The sequence below is a fragment of the Chaetodon auriga genome, chromosome 12 (genome assembly GCF_051107435.1).
Source record: "Chaetodon auriga isolate fChaAug3 chromosome 12, fChaAug3.hap1, whole genome shotgun sequence".
In the NCBI taxonomy this organism is placed as follows: Eukaryota; Metazoa; Chordata; class Actinopteri; order Chaetodontiformes; family Chaetodontidae; genus Chaetodon; species Chaetodon auriga.
Window position 1 is genome coordinate 6,940,356 of NC_135085.1, and position 21,311 is coordinate 6,961,666.

General features: G+C 40.7%; 3 protein-coding genes across 5 annotated transcripts; 1 reads left to right on the forward strand and 2 right to left on the reverse strand.

The window, feature by feature from the left end:
• Positions 1-4,995: 4,995 nt before the first annotated feature.
• Positions 4,996-9,135, reverse strand: pigr (polymeric immunoglobulin receptor). Of its 3 annotated transcripts, none has more exons than XM_076745152.1 (8): positions 9,039-9,135; positions 8,121-8,465; positions 7,931-8,012; positions 7,506-7,732; positions 6,341-6,446; positions 5,781-5,869; positions 5,573-5,643; positions 4,996-5,459 (listed from the first exon to the last, which is right to left on the reverse strand). In XM_076745152.1, the coding sequence occupies exons 1-8, from the start codon at positions 9,085-9,087 to the stop codon at positions 5,388-5,390; spliced, it is 1,041 nt and encodes a 346-aa protein (XP_076601267.1). In that variant the 5' UTR covers positions 9,088-9,135; the 3' UTR covers positions 4,996-5,387. The 3 variants fall into 3 exon arrangements, with proteins under 3 accessions (XP_076601267.1, XP_076601268.1, XP_076601266.1); XM_076745153.1 differs by having other exon boundaries at positions 5,249-5,456; positions 6,341-6,449; positions 9,039-9,123; XM_076745151.1 differs by having other exon boundaries at positions 5,249-5,459; positions 6,341-6,449; positions 9,039-9,123.
• Positions 9,136-12,725: 3,590 nt separating this feature from the next.
• On the reverse strand, positions 12,726-15,313 carry dad1 (defender against cell death 1). The gene is made up of 3 exons (XM_076745221.1): positions 14,993-15,313; positions 13,854-14,027; positions 12,726-12,971 (listed from the first exon to the last, which is right to left on the reverse strand). Exons 1-2 carry the CDS (start codon positions 15,201-15,203, stop codon positions 13,897-13,899), a joined length of 342 nt encoding a protein of 113 aa, XP_076601336.1. The 5' UTR covers positions 15,204-15,313; the 3' UTR covers positions 12,726-12,971; positions 13,854-13,896.
• Positions 15,314-15,832: 519 nt separating this feature from the next.
• abhd4 (abhydrolase domain containing 4, N-acyl phospholipase B) lies at positions 15,833-20,442 on the forward strand. Its single transcript, XM_076746034.1, has 8 exons — positions 15,833-16,015; positions 17,093-17,178; positions 17,378-17,482; positions 17,599-17,887; positions 18,876-19,063; positions 19,146-19,257; positions 19,367-19,553; positions 19,757-20,442. The coding sequence occupies exons 1-8, from the start codon at positions 15,972-15,974 to the stop codon at positions 19,844-19,846; spliced, it is 1,101 nt and encodes a 366-aa protein (XP_076602149.1). The 5' UTR covers positions 15,833-15,971; the 3' UTR covers positions 19,847-20,442.
• Positions 20,443-21,311: the final 869 nt, after the last annotated feature.

Consider the following 21,311-nt stretch of genomic DNA (forward strand, 5'->3'; position numbering starts at 1 on the left):
ATAGATAGTCAATGTCATATGCACAATTGGCTGTCTACGCTCAGTGCCCATTGTTATGATTATGCATTTTCTGCAGATGATGAGAGCACAATGCTTCTTGACCCAGTTGGACCATGTCGCAGGAATCCTGCTTCATGCCGGCAATGACATTTAAAAATCACAATCCTCATTGTTGGAGGAGCTGAACCCTGATGTAGCTCCGTCAGTAAACGGTCAAAACAGTCTCTTTTCCTCTGGCATTTTCCATGACTGTTTCAATAAGAAGCAGCTATTCTGCTACTATTAAAAACATCCAGTTTAAGCTCAATTTAATGTCAGAAGAATCTAAAATGAATGTGTGCAAGGCATTAGAATAATATTTATAATACGTTGTAATGCAATCAGGGCAGAGATATGCTTGCTCTTTGTCAATAATAAGATGTTGGTGACACTTAGGAATGTTTATGTAATGAAGAAGCATTAACATTTCCTCTGTACAGCGTCCTTAAAACTGCTACTCACATTCATTTCAAGTATGTCTTTCAATAACTCCGTCATTAAATTACCAGATATATGACTTTACTTCTTTGCAGCTTGAGTCTGCAGCACAACACTGCAACATCTTCAATCAAGCTGACATTAAAATGACCTTTTTCAAGCAGCATCTGAAATAAAATGGCATTCAAATCTCATAAAAGTATATTCAGATAACATTTTCTGATAACAAGCCGCATTGTGGTGTTCCTCAGGGATTAATGTTGGACCTTCTTTGACTGCTAACCTACAGGGCAGCAAAACCTACAACAGCTGTAACCATCCATTCATGAGGCTCCACAGACAGCGCTTTATAGAGCAGCTCACCTCTGTCTTTAGTTTGCTCTTAGCTCTAACAAGACTTCATCTGATATTACACTATTTTTCACAGAATGAAAGGCTGGATATTGGGTCTTCGTTGAAACTAGGACAAATCATGTAACAAACAACACCACATGTTTGCCTCACTGTGAATATCCACACCAAGAAACTCATTCATGAATTCATTCATTTGTTGTTGTTTCCAGTCCTGCTCTCATGTTCACAGAAGTGAAAATGAAGTCAGTTAAATTAGACATCTGTTTAGGAGTACAGGATGTTTTTCTACAGTAGGCTTAATGTGATGTCTGGTTTGGAGATGTACCTTTAACAGTGATGCACACAGGGGGGTTCTGATCTGCAGCACCAGAGCAGGACCAGTCTGTCCCCTTCATTTGCAGCCTTGTCATGCTCTCTCAGTGGGTGGGAGGCACTCTGGTAAGTCACAGTGGATCTTATGGTTGAACAGGATCTGGCAAGTACGTGCCATTTCATTTTGTTTGTGTTTTGTTTTTAATCTACTGTTACTATAGAAACACTGAGGGAAATTATGCCTCTTTCTCCACGCAGCTTACGGACCTGCGATAGAGTTACTTAACATAGGCAGAGTATAAAATTATGAAATCATGCTTAACAATAAAAATGAATGTGCATAAAGGAGTAATTGAGTCAAATTCTAAAAAGATATATAACACCTCTGATCAATACTATGACTGGTTCTACTAAGAGTTTACACTGGTGTCCCCAAAACAGCAGATAATTATATCTCAAGCTCTCAGGTACATTATAGTCATTAATATTAAGTTATTTTTATCCTAATTAAGAGGCACTCTAATTGTCCAGTCCACTTGGGTCTGGGTGAATAAGAATAATGCAATATTTAATGAGGACAGCATGCTTGTATAACACTTGGCCTTCAAAACAATTGTCACAGGGCATAGACGAACCCTTACGCCTTATTATCTGCAGCAGCTGCACACGAGGTGTGTACAAACCTATTGATTGGAGATGCCATCAAATGGCCGAGGGAACAATTAAAGAATTGTAATTTCTAATGTATGCAAACATCAGCAAGCAGTGGAAGTAAATGCAAGAACGTTAAAGTTGTTTAAATCCTGTGTTTTTCTGCATAGAGCTCTGTGTTTTTTTTTCTGCAGAATATCTGTGGTGTTTGGTTCAGAAAAAAGGAAAATGTTTTGTGCATTAATTGCCACACACACACACACACACACACACACACACACACACCTTAGGTTTTCATCACTTCTGGGGATATTACATAGACTTATATTCATTTCCTTGAGACCTACCCTAACCATAACCTTAACCTCAACCTTAACGTAAACCTAACAGTAACCCAAGTCTTACCCTAAAAATTAATGCATTTTGTCCCCACAAGTATGGCAAGCCCCCACAATGTGACCATGCAAACAGATTTATGTCCCCACAACGTGAGTAATACGTGTGCCATTCACAGACACACACACACACACACACACACACACACACACACACACACACACACACACAATACATAACAGAAAGAACATATTTCATACAGGGTTGACCTCCATCTAGTGGCAGAACTGATTCCACTTGAAACACATTTAGATTAATGACTGAGTCCCTGTAACATCGAGGCAGTGGTGAAACTTGACTGACCTACAGACAGTAGAAAAGAGGAGAATAGGACATAATAGATTTGAATAGAGTAGGACAGATTCTGAATATTTAAAGTTTCTTTTAAAAAAGAAATCACCTAGAAATCGTAATATGTTTAAAAACTGTGCAGTGGCATCATTAAATCATGGTACATAACTTTATTATTTATTATTTAGCATTCTACATAATCAGTCTGGTATAAACTTAAGAGTTTTACCACATAGACCTACACATATGACTGGAAATCTTTAATATTATGAAAAAAGAACAAATTCCAAAGTATTTGATTATTAATGAGGATGAAAGCATAAAGAGTATACGATCCACAGCCGCGTGAGACATTTCATTTTTTTCATAACTAGATAAAATGAAAAAAAAAAGTCCCTGTTCACATAGTATGACTAATGATCTGGTGGTATCTTGAAGAATCGTTTCACCCCGTTTCTCTAATTTTACCTTTAATTTCACATTTATTAAGTCCCACTGAGGATGGAAAACTCTTTTGCGAGGCAGACCCGGCCAAGACAAGACCGTATGAAAGCAGATCCCAAATTCAACAACTCTAAAAACATTTAATGATACTCTAATAAGGATACAGTAAGATACAATAAACAAAGGAGGAATTTAAACAGCGTTTACATTTGTCTTGAATTCTGTCAGATCATCTAATCAATCTAATTTTCAAATTCAAGGCTTTTCTTTCCCATTTCCGTCCATCCACTTGGAACAGACTGCAGATATACTGTATGTCTTGTGATCTGAGGTAATGGCTGCAAAATGAGCCCTGTGACACTGGCACAGAGATGATGGACGTTCGCCCAGAATTGCATTATAAATAAATGTATATGACTCAGTAAACTTCAGAGTAAGTAACTGAAAGCAGACTCAACATCAAGTCTCTTCTGTTACTGTGTCACTGAGCACAAAGTCTGCATTGCTATAAGCACTACAGCCATCTGGTGCTGTTGTTGTTGTTGGCTGTTATTAGTCTACAGACCAGCAACCTCACTTTTTTTTTCTTGAATATCATGTAATGTGGCTATTCTAAAGAGAAATATTACATTAAAATCCTAAAACGTCACAACTATGCCAAGGAAAGACGATAATTCACAGTCATGACACGACACCATGAAGGAACACTGAATCTTTGAAATTTTATTTTGCCCAAATCACAAAAAAGAACTCGGCCGTTCCTCATTTGAAGGTAAGACGAAGTTATTTCTAAGAGTTCCAAGCCCTCGTTGCTTCCACAGCTGCTTTGGTCGTCTCATTAGCTCGTTCAATTTACAATTCTAACACGTCGCTTGAGATTCACTATGAGAACAGACAGTTCAGGCATGAAATGTAGAGCTGTTCCCTTTTCAGAGTTCATTTGTAAACTCCTTCTAATGGTTTCTGTCTTCATTTGCTCACTTCACACTTAAGTTAAGTGTGTCTCATAACAATGCTCATGGTTCCTGAATATGCTTTCACAAGTTTTAAGTCAAACAGTCTGCATCCGTGCCTAAATGTGTTAATTAGCCATCTCATTATTTTGTTATGAAATAAACACAGTGGTCTAGTTCTACCAAAAAAGCAACAAAAAACTGAAAATGTACCTCTGTCAGTCCCATGGGCTTTCCATGCAGACAGGATTTACCATCTTGCATTTCTTATTCATTCACATTGGGCTTATTTCTTTGGAGTTGGAGGCAGCAAACAGCAATTAGGAGCTGACAGCAATTCCCACCATCTTGTCTAAGTCCATCTTTAACAGAGCCCATTATTATCTTTAAAGCAGGGGCAGTCAGTGTGCGTGACCATTATAATCATTAGACCTGAAGGGCACGTTGCCTCTTGAGAAGCATGATTGGGATTAAGCGTTCATACAAGCAGAATACAATTCATTGCATAGAGTAGATATGTGAGCAGGGCCATAGCCAGCATTTTAGATACTGAGGTCACAAGTTGATGTCCCCCCAACACCCCAATGACACCAAAAAGCGTCTCTAACATGTAATAATATCTTGCATATGTTACTGAGTTATCTGCTGAATTCTATTTTCTGCACAGTTATTTCAAGGAAAGAGCATATCACACTCTGCTCTTTTCCCTCAGCTCTACGGAGCTTTGCTTTGGTTTTGGCCACAGTTGTTTACAGATGAGGAGCTCAAAAAAACAACTCAGTTCTACCTACCCAGCACCAAGACAGATGCAGTTAGCAACTAGCGGACCTGGATTCATCAGGACATAAACACAACTCTGAATGAACACTATTGCTGCTCCACGTGTGCTGGATGTGTGATTACCTAACAAGTTCACCAAATCAAATGAAAAACTAAAAGATAGGTCATTTGTGGTCACTTGCTTCTGCGGCCCCCAAGTGACCGAAAACCCATTATGGAAGGTTTCATTCAAACAATAACAAACATCGTCCCCTCATCAGTGGATAATGGACCTGTAAAATAAAGCATTACTCTTTTATTCCCCCACATAAATAAAGGGAGAGAAATAATCAATAATAGAATCTAAATATGTATTTATTTTGAAAATCAAAAAAAAAAAAAATAAAATACCATGTTTAAGTTTTCACTGTGTACTGCAAACCCCAAATGTATTCAGACAATACGGAAGACATGACCTCAGTGTCCTTACTAGTAGTTACAGCGCTGCTTCTGACCAAATTACATCAAACATAACATGATTATATTCTGGTAAAGTCATATTACAGGAGAAGCATACTCTCATAAGACCTACAGCCTATAACATAAGGAAAGCAGAAAGCATCATTAATGTCTTCAAATGTGGTGATATGTAATAAACAAAAGACACTACATATAAAGCATGTGCGGTAAACTAACACAAAAATTACATTCAGTGGCAAACAGTGACAGCATACACTGGACTGACAAAGCTCAGTACATATGTGCGTCCTGGTAATTCCTCTTTGGGAAAACAACATCAGCGTGTTGCAGGTCTGAGTACTTCTGTGGAGAGAGAAAGAAAAATGAGTGTGATAATCACAACAGCATATCCTCAGTAGTGCAGTTAATTTTGAAATGGTGTGTAACAGTGACAGGTGTTTTTAAAGGGCGTTTACACTGATCCTTGCTTTCTCCTCGTTAGCTTGTCTCAACACAGGATCCTGCTCCAGAAATGGATCCCGAGGATCTGCAAGCCACAAATAAATAATGCAAAGATCTTACCCATATATATTTAATGAATACAAAATGTTTGATAGACTTATAGAGGGGGTTAGTGGTATGATTCTCTGATTTAATGATCAAAGAAATGAGATGTTGTCTTACTGTGCAGTCTCCACAACTTCCTCACCAATATGACCATGCCCACAAGGAGCATTAAAGAAGTGCACAGCAGCAACCACTCCAAAATGTGACTGAAACACAGACAGAAAGCCACAGTGGTCTGAACAGATAGGCCGGCTTCATGAGCAGCACAGGCTCATGCTACATCTGTTCTCACATTGTAACATGACAGCCAAGATGAGAGATGACAGGAAGATACTCCTGGGCAAGAACGGTGGATCATTATCTGTGCCTGACTGAGCTGAACTTGAGTTAACTCTTTCATGACGGTGTAGATGAGCATCCATAACAGTTAATAGTGTGAAAGACATCGCATCAAATTTGGAAGGTGTGGTAGAGGACTGGTGCTTAGAAATTTTATGTGTAAATTTATGTTGAAATATGGATGATGTTCCCCAGGAGGAGTTTTATCTAAAGCAGTTGCCATAAGGTGCAAATGATCTGACTATCACTGTCATTCTGCCTTTTAGGAGCAGATTTACATTAAATACTTAAAAAAAAAAAAAGGCTATTTAAAGCATTATTACAAAGAAGGGCTTTACTCTTGTCTGCGGTTGTTCCAGGACTGCTTGGTGATGATGGAGTTGGGTGGAGGCAACGACGGTGCAACAGACTGACTTGGTGTGAGTTGGGATGTCACAGACACAGCTGCTGAAGACAAAGATGTTACACACAGAGCTGAGAGATGATGCCCTACCGTAAGCAGAGCAGTGTTTGTAGCAGCGCCTGCCGAGGTCATAACATCAATATTCTTGATAAGTGACTCGTAATAATCAATAGCTTGTACAGCTGGAGACCTAAGAGCCCCTGCCATCTGTCACAAACACATACTGATCTTTAGAGCGTCTCCTTTCAGCAGCCACACACTGACGTGGGGAAAAGGCCACACAGTCGACACAACTGCTTCTTTCATTCCAAAAAAAGTCTTCAACAACATTCAAGAGCTCAACTCCCCATAGTGCATTGACTGGCCTGGATTCCACCTGTTCAGATCAATGGGGCTCCAATAGATTCTTCACACTGAGAAAACGGACTAGGATGATAAAAACATGTATTTTTAAAGGTGCACATGTCAATATTTTAGTCACGTTAGCAGCAAAACTCTAGGGATGTCAGCATCAGTCAGTGTGTTGGTCCACAGTGAAAAAAACAACCACTGGACGGATTTCCATGAGATTTCATCGCTAATTCATGTATTCATAAAACATTACACCATCTCAAAATCAGCATATGTAGATAGCATTTAGCTTAAAGCAGCGCTGTGCCTCAGTACAGCCTCAGAGAGCCGCTAGTGTGGGTGTAAATTCTAAGGCGGTCTGACTGAGCTCACTGCTTTGGTTTTACAGCCTGCAATTTTACTGTTTTGGTTCACACTTTTTTCAGCAGTTGGTGGAAACCAACACAAAGCTAAAAGGAGAGTTAATATTTGACTTCCATTCACCAAAGGGGCAAACACATAATTACAAAAACATGCTAACATTGCTTCTGTGGATGTGTTAATAGGCTGATAAAAACAATAGTATAATATGTCAGTGTTGTGTTTGCTTGTTCTGTGTCACCCACATGCCAAACAATAATATTGCTGATTTTTTTTTTTCCTGGTGCTGCTTAAGCAATGAATCAAGTAGGAACTAATTAAGATTGTCAAGATCTCCACTTAAAACGAAAACACTGTAACATAATGTTCTTATATTAAGATCAACCTACTAGTCGTGGGTCGGGGTGTGACCAGCACATGCACGGCTATTTGCTGCTGTCCTGCAGAACACCAGTACCAGCCGGTATCTCTCAACTGCAGCTTCTTTAAGGTTACAGTGAAAGTCCTAGTTCTGTCATCGCTGATGGCCACTGAAGTGTCTTCGTAGCTCCCTTCAGAACCTGTCAGCAGACACGAGCTCCAGTCTCCACTTCGACACCACTTCTTCTCACTTTGCCTGTTGACAAGCAGTCACAGGGGAGTCAGGGAAGACTGACTGTCCGTCAGAGTTTGGCTCAAATTGGAAATCTTAAACAAATAACCACGTTTCTTGGGTTTCCTGCTCTAGAAATGTTGGATTCAATGAGGTCCTATGTGAGCTGATGGTAAAAAGAACTGACGCAATGTTAATACGATGAATGAGACAATCAAATACCTGTATCTCTCACTGTAGAGGCATTCAACTGTGATGCTACTCCCCTCCTCGCCACTCAGTTGGCTGCTCACCACAGACAAACCTGCAGGAAAGAAACCAACTTCCGTTAAGAGTTTGCATGAAAATGTTTTTTTTACTTCAGGTTTCAACAGAGGATTTTTTTTCAGCTCAAAATATCTCCATTGCTCACCGTGAATGACCTTGATGTAAGTGAAAGTGGCGACATCAGCGGTCCACCCACCACCTATCTCCACGCCACACATGTACCACCCAGAGTCTGCCTCCTTCAAGTTGTTCATGGTCACAGTGAACACCAGCTGGACCTGGTCGTCGAAAATGCTCAGTTTGTCCTCAGCTGGGTTGTCCGAACGGATGTTGTCTGTCCGAGCTAAGCTGGAGCAGAACTCCCTCATGCTCCCCCGACACCAGTATTTCACATAACTGGCATACTGGGGCTCATACTGACACGGGACTGTGAGGGATTCCCCCTCCAGGACTACATGCTCTCCCACGGTGGTTACCCTGCAGAGGAGGGCTGATGCAAAGTGGAGATGACTGAATGTTGCACACTGCCCTTGAACTTAAACTTTCAGACAGAACAGTCTCAGTCAACACTCATATGATTGAGCAACGGGGGGAAGTGGCCTTCAGCTGCACTTGTACCACATCTATGGTTTCAGTCTCCTTTGTAACAAAACAGTTTTCCTCCTTTAACTTCCCTCTCCATACTTCTTATTCCAAAATTGGATTATCCTCCATAATAGAGATTTTTGGGGGACAAATATAACAAGCCTTTGGAGACTTGACAAAATAAACATCAAACATAGTCTTGCCAAGGGCCAAACAGTACAGACGCTTGTAAGCTTCAGAAAAAGCATAAAAGCCTTCCCCAGCTTAGGCAGAAAGTGGTTAGTCTGTCTTCAACAAATGATTAAAACAGAAAAGTAATAAAATAGTAAAGAGAAGTGAAGCATGAGAAACACCCTGCACTGTAGCAGCAGTGTTTGCAAAGTGAGGGGGCTGCGGAACAGACATTAATCATCCTAAGAAGTCATCAGTTATTGTGCACATTTTGTAATCATATATCCTCAGTAGTCACAGTTATTACCTGGGATCCATGGCAACAGGCCGAGGGCGAGTACGAGGGGCTTCGGCATGTTTCACCGTCACTTTGAGGTTTACCAAGTGAGTGCTCTCCCTTGTCTGAACACAGATTCTAGGTTCCGCAATGCCAGTTTCCACTCAGTCATGTGACCACTAGTTGGATCCAGATGTTCCAGATGTTAACCATGTAGGTGCCAGTGAAGAATGTTTTTAGCAAACATCTAATGAGCTACATTCACTGTGGCTGTGATGTAAAATATCATCTTTAGTATATGATTTTCGGCTCACTTCCATAACCTGGAAAGTGTATTTCTCCTGAAGAAGAAGGTGGATTTCTGTAAAGTGATCCATTTGCTCACATCTTTTTAATTCTTCAGCAACCCCAGAGGATTTATTTACACTCAAACTCAAACTGACGTTCAAGAAATCAAGACTTTTGGGGAACAGTTCAACATCAGCTTAGCAATTAGCATTAGCATTAGCAACACAGCTTATGTTAGCATAAAAGTTGCAGGTGAAGGGGAAACAGCTAGCCTGGCTCACCACCACCAGACCCACCAGCACAACCAAAGCTCACAAATTTAAACGGACATAACTCTTTTTTCTCACATACAGATTTGTGTGCTATGCTAAGCTAACTGCCCCCAGGCTGTAGCTTCATATTTAGCACACACTCATTCGAATGGTATCAATCCGCTCATCTATCTCTGGGCAACAAAGTGAATGTGCTTATATTTCCAAAAATGTCTAACTATTAACAAAGGATTTGGCTTGTAAATTCTAACGTGTCATCTTTATTCTTTCAGTGTTAGCCATCTTTTATTCTCCCAAGCAACCAAATGCTGAGTGCCTCCCCTCCATGAATGCAGAGAATTCATTTGGCAGACTACAATGAAATGATTTTGATGCCTGAAAACTTTGGATTTGGTCCAGTCTTCATTTGTTGGATTAAGCTTCTACACACAGCCCCCTCAGCCACTGAATTAACAAACAATTATTCCAAGCCTCTCAATTTGCTCAGTGAAGGGTGTCAAGGATGTCCCTAAAGTCCCTGCCTTTATGCTTTGGCTACAAGGCCTTTTATGGTCATCCATTTCCTGGAGAAAAGAAGCCAGAATTGAAACTGAGCATTCAGGCAGATCTGAGAATCGAAACTTAACTTTCCCAAAATTAATTATTTCCAGCCGGTCAGGTTCCACGGCGCATCCTGACATTCCTTCCAGCGTTACGAAAGACTGACTGTATTAGTTTGTCTCTGTTACAAGAGCTGCAACAGATTTTATTTTGGTGAATTGCTGCATCAAACTAAGCAAGATTAACTAGATGCTCCCAACTTTCCCTCCTGTCTCACAGAGCATGTAAACCTGATTAAAATGTCAGATTCTCTGCCATGTCTTCATGTTTGCATTGGTAAGAGACCTTGCATATGTATGGCTTAAGCAAAATGGTGCCATGATGCCTCCTAATGTTTGTTTTTATTACTGAGGCTCTAATATATATTGCTTAGTGGTTTCAGTGTGATACCAGTGCTTTGCCCAACAGGCTATTCCTCTAAATAGAGACTAGTTAATGAGATTGTTTTTCTTCCAGCGCACAGAGGAGCAGTTCAGTCAAAAAGACATACCACAATCAAACTGTAAGTCTACAGAATAAATTACTCCCTTAAAATATTGTCTATTTTTACGAAGACGTGGACTGCAAGCTGATTTCTTTATGCACCAAGTACAATAAGCAGTGCTGGAAAGTACATGCACTCAAGTACTGATCTTAACAGCTTTACTTGTGCATTGTTTCTAATTTTATGGTACTTTGTAGTTCTAAATTTCAGAGGGAAATATTGTACTTTTAAGTTCACTACGTGCATTTGACAGCTTTAGTTATTGCAGATTAAGATTTTAATGGCCTATAATGAGCATATGAAATACAACACAGCATTATACATTACATCAAGCCACCAAACAGTACATAAAATAGCCACACCTCGACCAATTACAACATTAAAATGTGGCTTACATGTAAATGCATCAGAGGCCATTATACTAGTGGTGGAAGACATGTTCACATCATTTAATTATAGGTATAAGCAGCAATACTACAGTGTAGACGGCAAAGTATTAGCATCAAAATATACTTAAAGTACCAAAAGTAAAACTCATTATGCAGAACAGCCCATTTCAGAATAATATATATCTCCTATTGAGACACTATAACTATTCCTGGATCACTTTAATGTTGCAGCTAGTAAAGGTGGAGCTAATTGTAGCCACTTTATAGACTGCTGGGAAGCTTGTTTACCTGCTGGGATTGCAGTAAGTTACCACATAAATGTAGTTGAGAAAATATATTTCTCTGAAACTAGTGAAGTAGAATGTAGCAGAAGACTTAACTTGAGTAAAATATGAGTGCAAACCTACTTTGGGTCTGAATAGTGGGTACTTTTACTTGTAAACTTTAAAGTAAATCTTGAGGTTAAGACCAATGTGCTTTTACTTAAGCATTGTTTTAAATATAAGCTTTTACTTGTAAAAGTATATTCACTGAGTGGTATTGCCACTTGTACTTGAGTAAAGAATCTAAATACTTCCTCCAGCCCAATCGATAAGTAGCTTCCAGTTACCTTTACCCATTATTCAGCATAACATCAGTCACACAGAGAGGGTTCAACCTCCCCCCTGGAAAATCTAGGAAATGAGGTACCCCCTGCCTCTGTGTTTCGATTGTTTCAGCTGAGATGTGTTCAAAATCTCGCCTCTCATTTCCCAGAATCACCACTCTTACTTCTTTATACGAAGCCCTTTTCAAAAGGACTGACGCTAATGTTATCTATTTAGTATGTCAAGGTAGGTAGATAGAGTACCTCTTTGTGTGCTATTAAATCAGCATAGGAGGAGATTTAGGTCTGACCTTTACAGGAAAGACCTATGAAGCCAACATGATTCAGTCCATTTTTCATCTCTGTATGCAAGTTTCATATCCAGTTCAGACTGGCCCACACATCCACACCCACAGCTCTGCGCCATTTAAAGCAATTGAGCTGCAATGTGTTTGACTCTATCAGTTATTCCAGAGCAAGTAATAGAAGCAAAGCCTCTCATTGCTCTGGGGTGTAATGTTCTTGCTTCCCCTCTCTCTTCGCATGATAGGCAGTAAGCCTGCTGCTCAAGCTGTGGCACTCTCATTGGCCCCAGAATATACTGTAGTCTCAGTTCAACTTTTAATAAATGCTGCAATCTGTGGGGTTCAAAACAAGTTCTGCAAGGGATGGAGCCCTTTCCCAGCAATTTTCACCAAGTAAAATTTTTTGTGCTGTCAACCTCTAACAGGTATTTCTTTTTCTGTAATCAGCTCCTGATGTAGCATGTGGCTCTCCCAAACCTGGTATAAAAAGTTGTTTTTGAAGGTGTAATATGACTATATGGGGTTGGGGGGAGTATGCTTGTACAACACAGTCTGATGATTGTGGTATTGTTTTATGTAATGTACTTCTAATTTAATAATAAAAATAAGTCATTTAGCGTGTTCAAATAAGACTGTATGCATCTAAAAGATTTAGATGCAGTTTATGGGTGTTTAGGGAGGGTACATGCAAAAGTCTAAGAACTATCATTCTGTATCTTTCTCATCTGAAAACATGTATTATTGAAAAAGGTCCGTTGCTGTTGAAAATGAAACAGAACGGAGAGCGTTTCACTCAAGGTCACCATTTTAGTTCTTTTATTTTCTTCTTTTCAGTGCAAAAGGGAATGCTTTACAAATTTCAACATAAAAAAAGAATGAAAATCAACCTCTGTCAGTAAGAAAACTGAACTGCATCACGTGAGATAAGATGCAACTTATTCAGGGTGGATGGCGGGATGGGATTCTCCAAACCAGCTGCACAAAAGCAGATGTAGCATCGTGTCTTGAGGGGGAGTTTTAACTTCTCTTGTTGTGGTCTCTGAAAAAAAAGAAGAGGCGGTGGGGTCAGTGACAAGTTATGGGAGTCGTTATTCAGAGACAACTGAGGATGCAGCGCCACCCTTCCACTCATCTAAAAATTCAATAGCATCATTTCATAGCACAGCAAAAGCAATATGTGGTATCATGTGGATCTCCCCAGAGAAGTAAGACTGAAGTCCATCTTATCACATGTGATATATCTGGGCGGTTCCACTGAGAATGAACTGGCAGGAATGGTTAATGTGACTGAGAGCACCCACAAGGCAGGGGTGTATGTCTTGTTTTACTAGCACAAACCAATACAGTAAAGCATATATGTGTATGATCCTTTGAGTTCATAAAATCTCCCATTTATTGTCCACTGAGAGGCTCTACACTATAAAGGCTGATGCATTAACACACACACACACACACACACACACACACACACACACACACACACACACACACACACACACACATCAGCTCTAAGAGTTTCTCATATTAGAAATACTAACAGTATGGAACTCATTAAAGAAAACCCTGTTCTTTTAACTATCTGCCGTTCATCCTTGACCCTTTTGCTTTTCACTTCAGCTGAAGAATGTTCAGCAGTGACGTGCTTCAAGACTGCAGAAAGGGCTTGCTTGTTATGGGAGAAATCTCTCCAACAAGGAAGTCATCATAACCAGCAGCTGCAGAAATGTCGTTACTCTGAGCAGCGTACAGCTGGATGGGAAACTATCTTCAAAAAACAATCTGATGATGATGCTGTTAAAACATCAACTAACACATCAAATTAAAAAAAAAACAAAAAGAAGAAGCAGCATGAATGTCTCCACTGTGGTTTGAATCGCACTGCTACAGCAGTCTTAATGAAATACATGTGAGAAATATGCACCTTCTGAGGGGGCGGGACACTGTGAGTCAGGTGCACTTCGGTTTCAACCAATGAAATTCATCACAACCAGATGGAGGACAGTGTGAGCGAATAGGAAGTCAGCGAAGGCTCTCTCTGGGGAGATGGACAGGAACTCTCCTTTATTCTGTGGGTTGATCTGGATACGAAGACACACTAAAAAAAAAAAGAAGACATGACGGATTCAGCATTTGAGTCGAGCTCCTTAGACCCATAAACAACAAAACTTAAAGGCATGATGACTGATTAACAGTTGATAAATGTTAGTTTAGCATATAAAACGTCACAAATGGGATGGCTGATTAATTCTTCAACTCAGAAATGTATCAACTCACCACTAATACTGACAAAGTTCAGTTTTTGAAATGACAATTTATCTCTGGGTCATCTTGGGTTTTGGAGAATTGTAATGAGCCATTTTTCATAGCTTTCTGACGTTTCATAGCCAAATGATAAACCAAATCGATTAATCATGCAGTTCAATGCTTCACTGTCGTCGCATCACAGCTAAAGCTCATCTGGCTGAAAGTTTACGGAGAAGTTCGAAAGATGTCTAGCTCTGTCAATATAAGCTCTGAGGAGCACGGTTCTATCTACATGGTACATCGCGGTATACCTACTTGCCAGTTTATTAGGTACACCTGGCTAGAACTAATGCAATAGTCCCACAACTGAATCCACTCTGTGTTCACTATGGCTTCAGTCTGTGGTGCTGTTGAATTGTACTGCATTGTATAGTATCTTTTGTTTTATGCTAATTATTTCTCTATAAACACAATTGAGTACAAACAAAAACTGAACATTATAACCTTTATGGAGATAAGACGTGCTGCAGAGCTTTTGCATTGTTGGACTAGTTAAGTTTATGGTAAGTGCGCCTAAAGCGACAATTGAGTGTACACTTTAATTCTAGAAATAGTAATATTTAAGTAATGTTTATCTATTACATTCTTTTATAATTACAACTCAGGTCATGACGGTTTAGCTTCGGAAGCTAACTTGTGTCTGCACGCATGTTCACTGGTGGGCCTGAAGTCCAGAGACTGACTGAAACCCTCCGACTGACGCATTGCACAATTCACCGACAAGACATCACAACATTTCACTGAGGAAAAATTTACCTGCGAGAATGAAAGCACCCACACAAGAGATGAAGCCCGACAGAAAGCTGTTGAAGGGAAAGGTACCGACGAGCAGACAGTAGAGGAACTGCAGCGCCCCAGTCAACAAGATGTACAGAAGATATGCATCCACCACTTTCAGCTTGTTGGGAGTCGTGGTGGTGTACTCCTCTAGAAACCGGGAAATGACCGATATGACGGAATTCGACATGATTTTGCTGTCTAATTTGTACAAAATGGGTCAACAAACGACTTTAGCACAGGTCCTCTTCCTCCGTCGAATGAGTGACGTGTCCTCATTAACCGGAAGCGGCTTTGGTGTTACAACAAATATCTTCCGAGTCGCTCGGAAAGAAGAGCAACGAGCCCGTTGATGACGCATATCGTTGTCGCCGCCCACTGTCCAGCAGAGAGGTGTAAAACGTGAGACGATGCTTTACTCTTACAGTTTTTCGAGATGAGTCTGTGTCGACTGCATTCTGGATTCTTATAAATTTTCTTTGGACCCAAGGCCCCAGTGTCTAATTTGCGAATTACAGATTCACAGAAATCTGACGTTTTTTTTCTAGTTTCCACGAATTAATAATCCACAAAAACACACGGAACAGTAGTGAAAATTATAGCAACGGCAGTACACCAAAATAACACTTGTAATGGCCAGTCCTTTTGACCGTTGGTGGATTATAAATACTGTAAAGTGCTCCTGTTGCCGAATTCATATGGCGAGTGTTAGCTTTTCATGTCGCGTGAACGCCTCGTCAGACTTTTAAATGCAGTATGAGGCACGCTTTATGCCTGATTTTGATGGATCATCGCATTAGACCATCTTTGTGGTCGGTCAGCTGACCAAGGAATGTACGCGTTACTAAACATTAGAAAGTCGCCTACAGTAGTTTAATTACAAAGCAGGACCCAGGAAGCGTGTTGACAAGCTCGTAACTCAGTTAAGCTGAATATAGTCACCGGAATATGATCACCAATGGATCCTGCTACAGCTGCGATACACACCGAGTGTGAGACAGAGTAAGTAAGTTAGATAACAATACAGCCGAATACTCTCTCCTTCAGCACACTGTCCGTCTGTTACATCACATGCTAGCTAAACTTTTCTAAGACGGACGTGTTCGTTGTGTCGTTTTCCATCTTTAAAACATTTATCGGGGTCTTTGTAATACAGTACTTCACTGCAGTGTTGTGTCGTTGTGCCTGAATCCTGTGTAAAATACACAAGTCTTCACACTTAAATCAAATGTGACATAACTCACAAACTAAAACAAATAGTCTGTCGTTCTATAAATGCAGCCGCCTCCATTTATATTAATATGACACAGAGACAATGACTAGTAAATTTAAACAAGAATAGGAAAAGGGTGTAGTGTAAACAGTGGAAGTTGACCATAAAAAGTAACCAGTCTCTGGTTCACTGTTACTTCCTACATCGGTCTTGCAGGAATATTTGGGTTTTTATTAGTAGCCACAGCTTTGGTACAGTGTAAATAATGTTGATTAAGAGAGATTATCCTAATCTGCCACTCCTGTCAAAAGGTCCTTTAAGTGGGAGAAGTGGCACTGGGGAAAAGTGCAGCTGTGAGTTTGGATGACTCAGCAAATTTGAATAGCCAGGTGGAGGGCGTTGGTGTTGTACCTGGTGTATTCATGGTGGAGGTAGAAACGTGACACTGGCCTCTTTCTACCTCCAATCAAAGAGGAAGTGGGGGGTATAAACCCCCCTCAGCTCAGCTTACACACCTTTGTAGACTCTGTCCAAAAAATAAAAAGGTTGGCTGCACCGTAGTTTGTAGAAGTATGTGTCACACAGTAAACTGTGTGGACTTTAAATGATGATCGCTCTTCAGGGATCAGAGGCAGTAATGATAAATGTTAAGCACTCCGTCAGTGCTGTGGGTCCCAGCACTGACTTTGATCGACAGCAATGATGGCGTGCAGCACCAGCGCTCCATACAAGTAATGATAACACTGACTTCACCCTTGGACTCTCACTAGTGGCGTTAGTATTACGTGTTCAGCATGTATTTCCTGTGATAGCCACTATCTGCTCATTCTTTTCATGCCTCTGTCTTCATTTGTCTCTCCTGTCAGGTCCAGTCCAGTCTGGAGCTGGTGGCCTTCCTGGCGTCCAACCTCCATGTCCCTTTTGAAGACTGCAGAGTCCAAGATTCTCGCCTGTGAGAATGTTTTGACTTATACTGGCTGATTTTATCAAGACGACGCACTAATGTCGGCATAGCCAAGCACTTTGAATCACATACAGAATGTCTATCTCCTCATGTGGAACTTCTCTGTGTAATATGACACTGATGTGGCAACTGTTATGTCACTGGGGTGGTGACAGTAATCAGTACTCCTCTTTACCTGCTCCAACAGGTATTCAGAATGACCTGTGGGCGAGGTTTGTGACTCTACCAAACCAGGATAGAATATGGACTCTGACCGTCACCAACAAGATGGTGCGCAAACCTGTAGAACAAGGTACCACCCTCCCCTCAGTCTTTGTTTGTTTATCAGGAAGCAACAGCTGGAACCCCACAGTGCTGCATGCAGTGTACCACCTCAGCTATAACTGCCCTATGTCTTTTTTTCTGAAGCCCCGAAGACTCCCCTGGTGATGGTCCATGGCTTTGGAGGAGGGGTAGGCCTGTGGATCAGGAACATCGAGATGCTGAGTCGATCACGGCCTGTTTACGCCTTTGACCTGCTGGGCTTTGGCAGGAGCTCCAGGCCCCCCTTCCCCTCAGATGCTACCAAGGCAGAGGAGCAGTTTGTGGACTCTATTGAGCAGTGGAGGCAGTCTGTGGGTCTGGAGAACATGATTCTGCTGGGACACAGTCTGGGGGGGTACCTGGCCACCTCCTACGCCATCCAGTACCCTTCTAGGTAATAACACTGTTAGGATAGCATATCCAGTAATCGTGGGCAAATACCTGCAGCTGTATGTTTGGCCAGTTTTATGGTGCTTTACTGGAGTTGGTTACTTACTACAAATGCTGGTAGTACAATAAAAATGTCACGCTCGTAAAGGAATAGTTTGGCATCTTTGGAAATGAGCTCATTAGCATTGAAGAAGAGTTCAATACCACTCTCATGTTTGTATGGTAAATATGGAGCTATCGCCAGCAGGCAGTGAGCTTAGCTTTGCACAAACACTGGAAAGCCCCAGCCTGGCTCTGGTCTGCATGACAGTTTTTCTGCCAGGCGGGGTCACTTCTTAGAGTCTCCGCTGGTCGCCTGGTAACCACATGGTGATGACAAGACTGGCCAAGAAATAGTCCGTAACGTGACCCTCCATAAAATTACAACTTTTCAGAGGAAGATGAACTTTAGAGGTGCTGATAGTTGGCGCATTTCCCAAACTGACAAACTAATCCTTAACCTCCTAGGACCGGATGTCCACATACAAGGACATTATATTGCTAACAATAATAAGAAAAACAATAATAAAAAATATATATATATAAAATATATGTACAAAAAATGATAATAATAATAATAATATGCTGATAATTCTTTGTTTTATTCATCAGCTGAAATAGCAATAGCAAGAGAAATTAATAATGCATGCCGTGCAAGAGTTCGGGTCTTAGGAGGTTAAAACTTTAAGCTGCATTAATTACTATTTTCATATGCACAGTGGATCAAATGACTATGTTTAATGTGAAAGTGAGCACGCATAGTTAACAGGTCTGTTAACTAGCAAAATATTTAAAATGAGAAATGTACTCTGAAAAATAAAAAGAAGCCTGACTTTGGCACCTCCTAGTGGTAGCATCCAGAAAAAACAGCATTGCACACTACCTCCTGCCTTGCATATGATGATGACAAATATATGCCAGTTGATAAGATGTTATGATGTATTCTCCTGCAGAGTGTCACATCTTATCCTGGTGGACCCCTGGGGTTTCCCTGAGCAAGCCCAGACTCAGTCCCAAGAGGATCAGGGTCAGGGAACAGAGACTGTGAAGAGGCCGCCCATTCCACGCTGGGTAAGAGCCATTGCAACGGTGGTTTCCCTCTTCAACCCGCTGGCTGTGATCAGAGCAGCAGGCCCGTGTGGTAAGACATGTTCCTGTTTATCTGACAGACACTGTGCCTCGTCATACCCTTTCCGTCCTCTAACAGTGTGCCATTGATTCAGGTCCAGGCTTGGTGAACAGATTCCGTCCTGATTTCAAAAGGAAATTCGAAGACCTGTTTGATGATGATACCATGACGCAATATATCTACCACTGTAATGCACAAACCCCGAGGTAAGCCAACACCCGCGTCACTTTGTCACATTTTTAGTAACAGAACGTTTTGCATTCAAAAAGCCGACCAATTTCCTGCAACCTTTTCCATTTCCTCTCCTCCTCCCAGTGGTGAAGTGGGTTTCCGGGCCATGGCAGAGTCTCTGGGCTGGGCTAAGAGGCCCATGCTGCAGCGGGTTCACCTCCTGCCCCCCTCCATGCCCCTCACCATGCTGTATGGAGCACGATCCTGGGTGGACAGCTCGTCCGGGGACAGAGTGGTCCAGATCAGGAACCAGGCCGACACAAAAGTGCTGGTGAGTAGAGATGCAGAGTGAAGAGTTATGAGGGAGAGATGATCAAATTATGAGTCTTAAGATGTGCAAGTCCGCATTGAATCATCATTTAATTGAATTTTAGTTCAGTTCCTGTTTATTTTTTGTCAGTGTAGAAGCTTCATGTCGTGCTTTACTGCTGACTGTTGTAGTGATCTTTATTTCCTCGTCTGTCCACTGTGCAGCTGATAAATGACGCCTCTCACCACGTGTATGCTGATCAACCAGAGGAGTTCAACAGAGTGGTGGAAAAAATATGTAACTCTGTGAACTGATCATCTGTGTGTGTATTTTTTATGTTCGTATGATTGTGTGTGTGTGAAAGGACTGAAAGTATACAGACAGCTCATGTTGGTGTTCGCACTGAAACCTTTGCATGTGAAGCACGCCGGTTGGTTGGTTTTGCATTCGGGCATATGTGGGCATAATGTAGCTCAACATGAGTTTGAATGTTATTTCTTATGATTCATTTTACTGTCGTATAGCGACTCTGTCATTTGTTAACTGATATAAGCTTTTTTCAATTTAGTATTGTTCATACATGATCTATTTATAACATGATTGAATTTAACTGTCAGCAAATTTATTTATCAGCATGTTCAGTAATAGTTGAATTCAGGTTATGTTGCCCATTGATGCATTTTTAAAAGTAAATGAAAGACAAATGCTGCACTGGTTGCTCTGGGCTTCTGCGTTACAGAGCGGCCAAATAGCTACTGATTCCCACTTCTTACATGTGCCTGACAGGAACCTTCAGTACTGTATGAGATGTTTTCTTCTTTGATTCATGCTTGTCTCTCACGTCTTTCCCACACTATCAAAGAGCTGTTTGTATGTTATACCATGAAAACAATAAAAGCTTATTGGACCATTTAATGTTTCCCGTGCTACTGTAGAAATCCACTGTGACGCACTTTGTTGCCCAACCAGTAGAGGTCAGTAACAAGTGTCATTTCCAATAGCTTTACAGTGTGCTTTGGGCTTCTGCCTGTCAAAAAAGGATAGTGGAAGTGAAAATGTTGTATAAGTAAAAGCACATTAATATTGTCAGCAAAATATAGAACAAAAGTGCTCATCGTGAAGGTCGGTGTTATATTCATTGTATAACTCTAAATGTATTAAATTTCATAAAATGGCCACATGTCAGAAAATGTAGTAGAGTAAAAGGTACAATATTCCCTGAAAAGTAGACATAAGAAGGAAGTATTCAAGTAAATAAGTGCAGACTTATAGAGTAACTGTACTTGATTACATTCCACCACTGCTGCCTGTTCCTTTCATTTCACTCTATCAACCCATCAGCTGTGAAGAAAGTCAAATCTTTTATTCAAGTAAAAGTAGTCATACTAGAATATACAAATACTCCATTACAAGTTAAAAAGAAAAACTAAGTGATGTACAGTGAAGCACAAGTGATTTCATCAAAATAAATCATTCAAAGTAAAAGTACTCTTTAGGCAGTAGAGTTGCCCCCTTCAGTCTTGTATTATCATATGTTATTTGACAAGTATTAAGGATTTATTCATGTTTTATCAAGTCATCATAGATTGTATAAGCCAAGGTTTAATGTGAAAAGTTGCTTTTAATAGAGCTGTCAAATAAATGCAGTGGAGTAAAAAGCCAGCATTTCCCTCTATTACACAGTCGAGTAAAAGTATAAAGTAGCATCAAGTACATCCACCTCGAAGTAAATATACTTAGTTCCACTCCGCCGCTGTTCTTCAGCTAGAGTGCCGTCAG

Excerpts from the sequence above, each read along its gene's own strand:
- abhd4 (XM_076746034.1), top strand. The coding sequence starts at position 15,972 with ATGGATCCTGCTACAGCTGCGATACACACCGAGTGTGAGACAGA. Across the intron at positions 19,064-19,145 it reads CAGAGCAGCAGGCCCGTGTG|GTCCAGGCTTGGTGAACAGA; the intron begins GTAAGACATGTT and ends CCATTGATTCAG. Across the intron at positions 19,554-19,756 it reads AGGCCGACACAAAAGTGCTG|CTGATAAATGACGCCTCTCA; the intron begins GTGAGTAGAGAT and ends TCCACTGTGCAG.
- pigr (XM_076745151.1), bottom strand. The coding sequence starts at position 9,087 with ATGCCGAAGCCCCTCGTACTCGCCCTCGGCCTGTTGCCATGGATCCCA. Across the intron at positions 8,466-9,038 it reads CCTGTTGCCATGGATCCCAG|CCCTCCTCTGCAGGGTAACC; the intron begins GTAATAACTGTG and ends ACTTTGCATCAG. Across the intron at positions 7,733-7,930 it reads CTCTACAGTGAGAGATACAG|GCAAAGTGAGAAGAAGTGGT; the intron begins GTATTTGATTGT and ends GCTTGTCAACAG.
- dad1 (XM_076745221.1), bottom strand. The coding sequence starts at position 15,203 with ATGTCGAATTCCGTCATATCGGTCATTTCCCGGTTTCTAGAGGAGTAC. Across the intron at positions 14,028-14,992 it reads GGGTGCTTTCATTCTCGCAG|TGTGTCTTCGTATCCAGATC; the intron begins GTAAATTTTTCC and ends TTTTTTTTTTAG.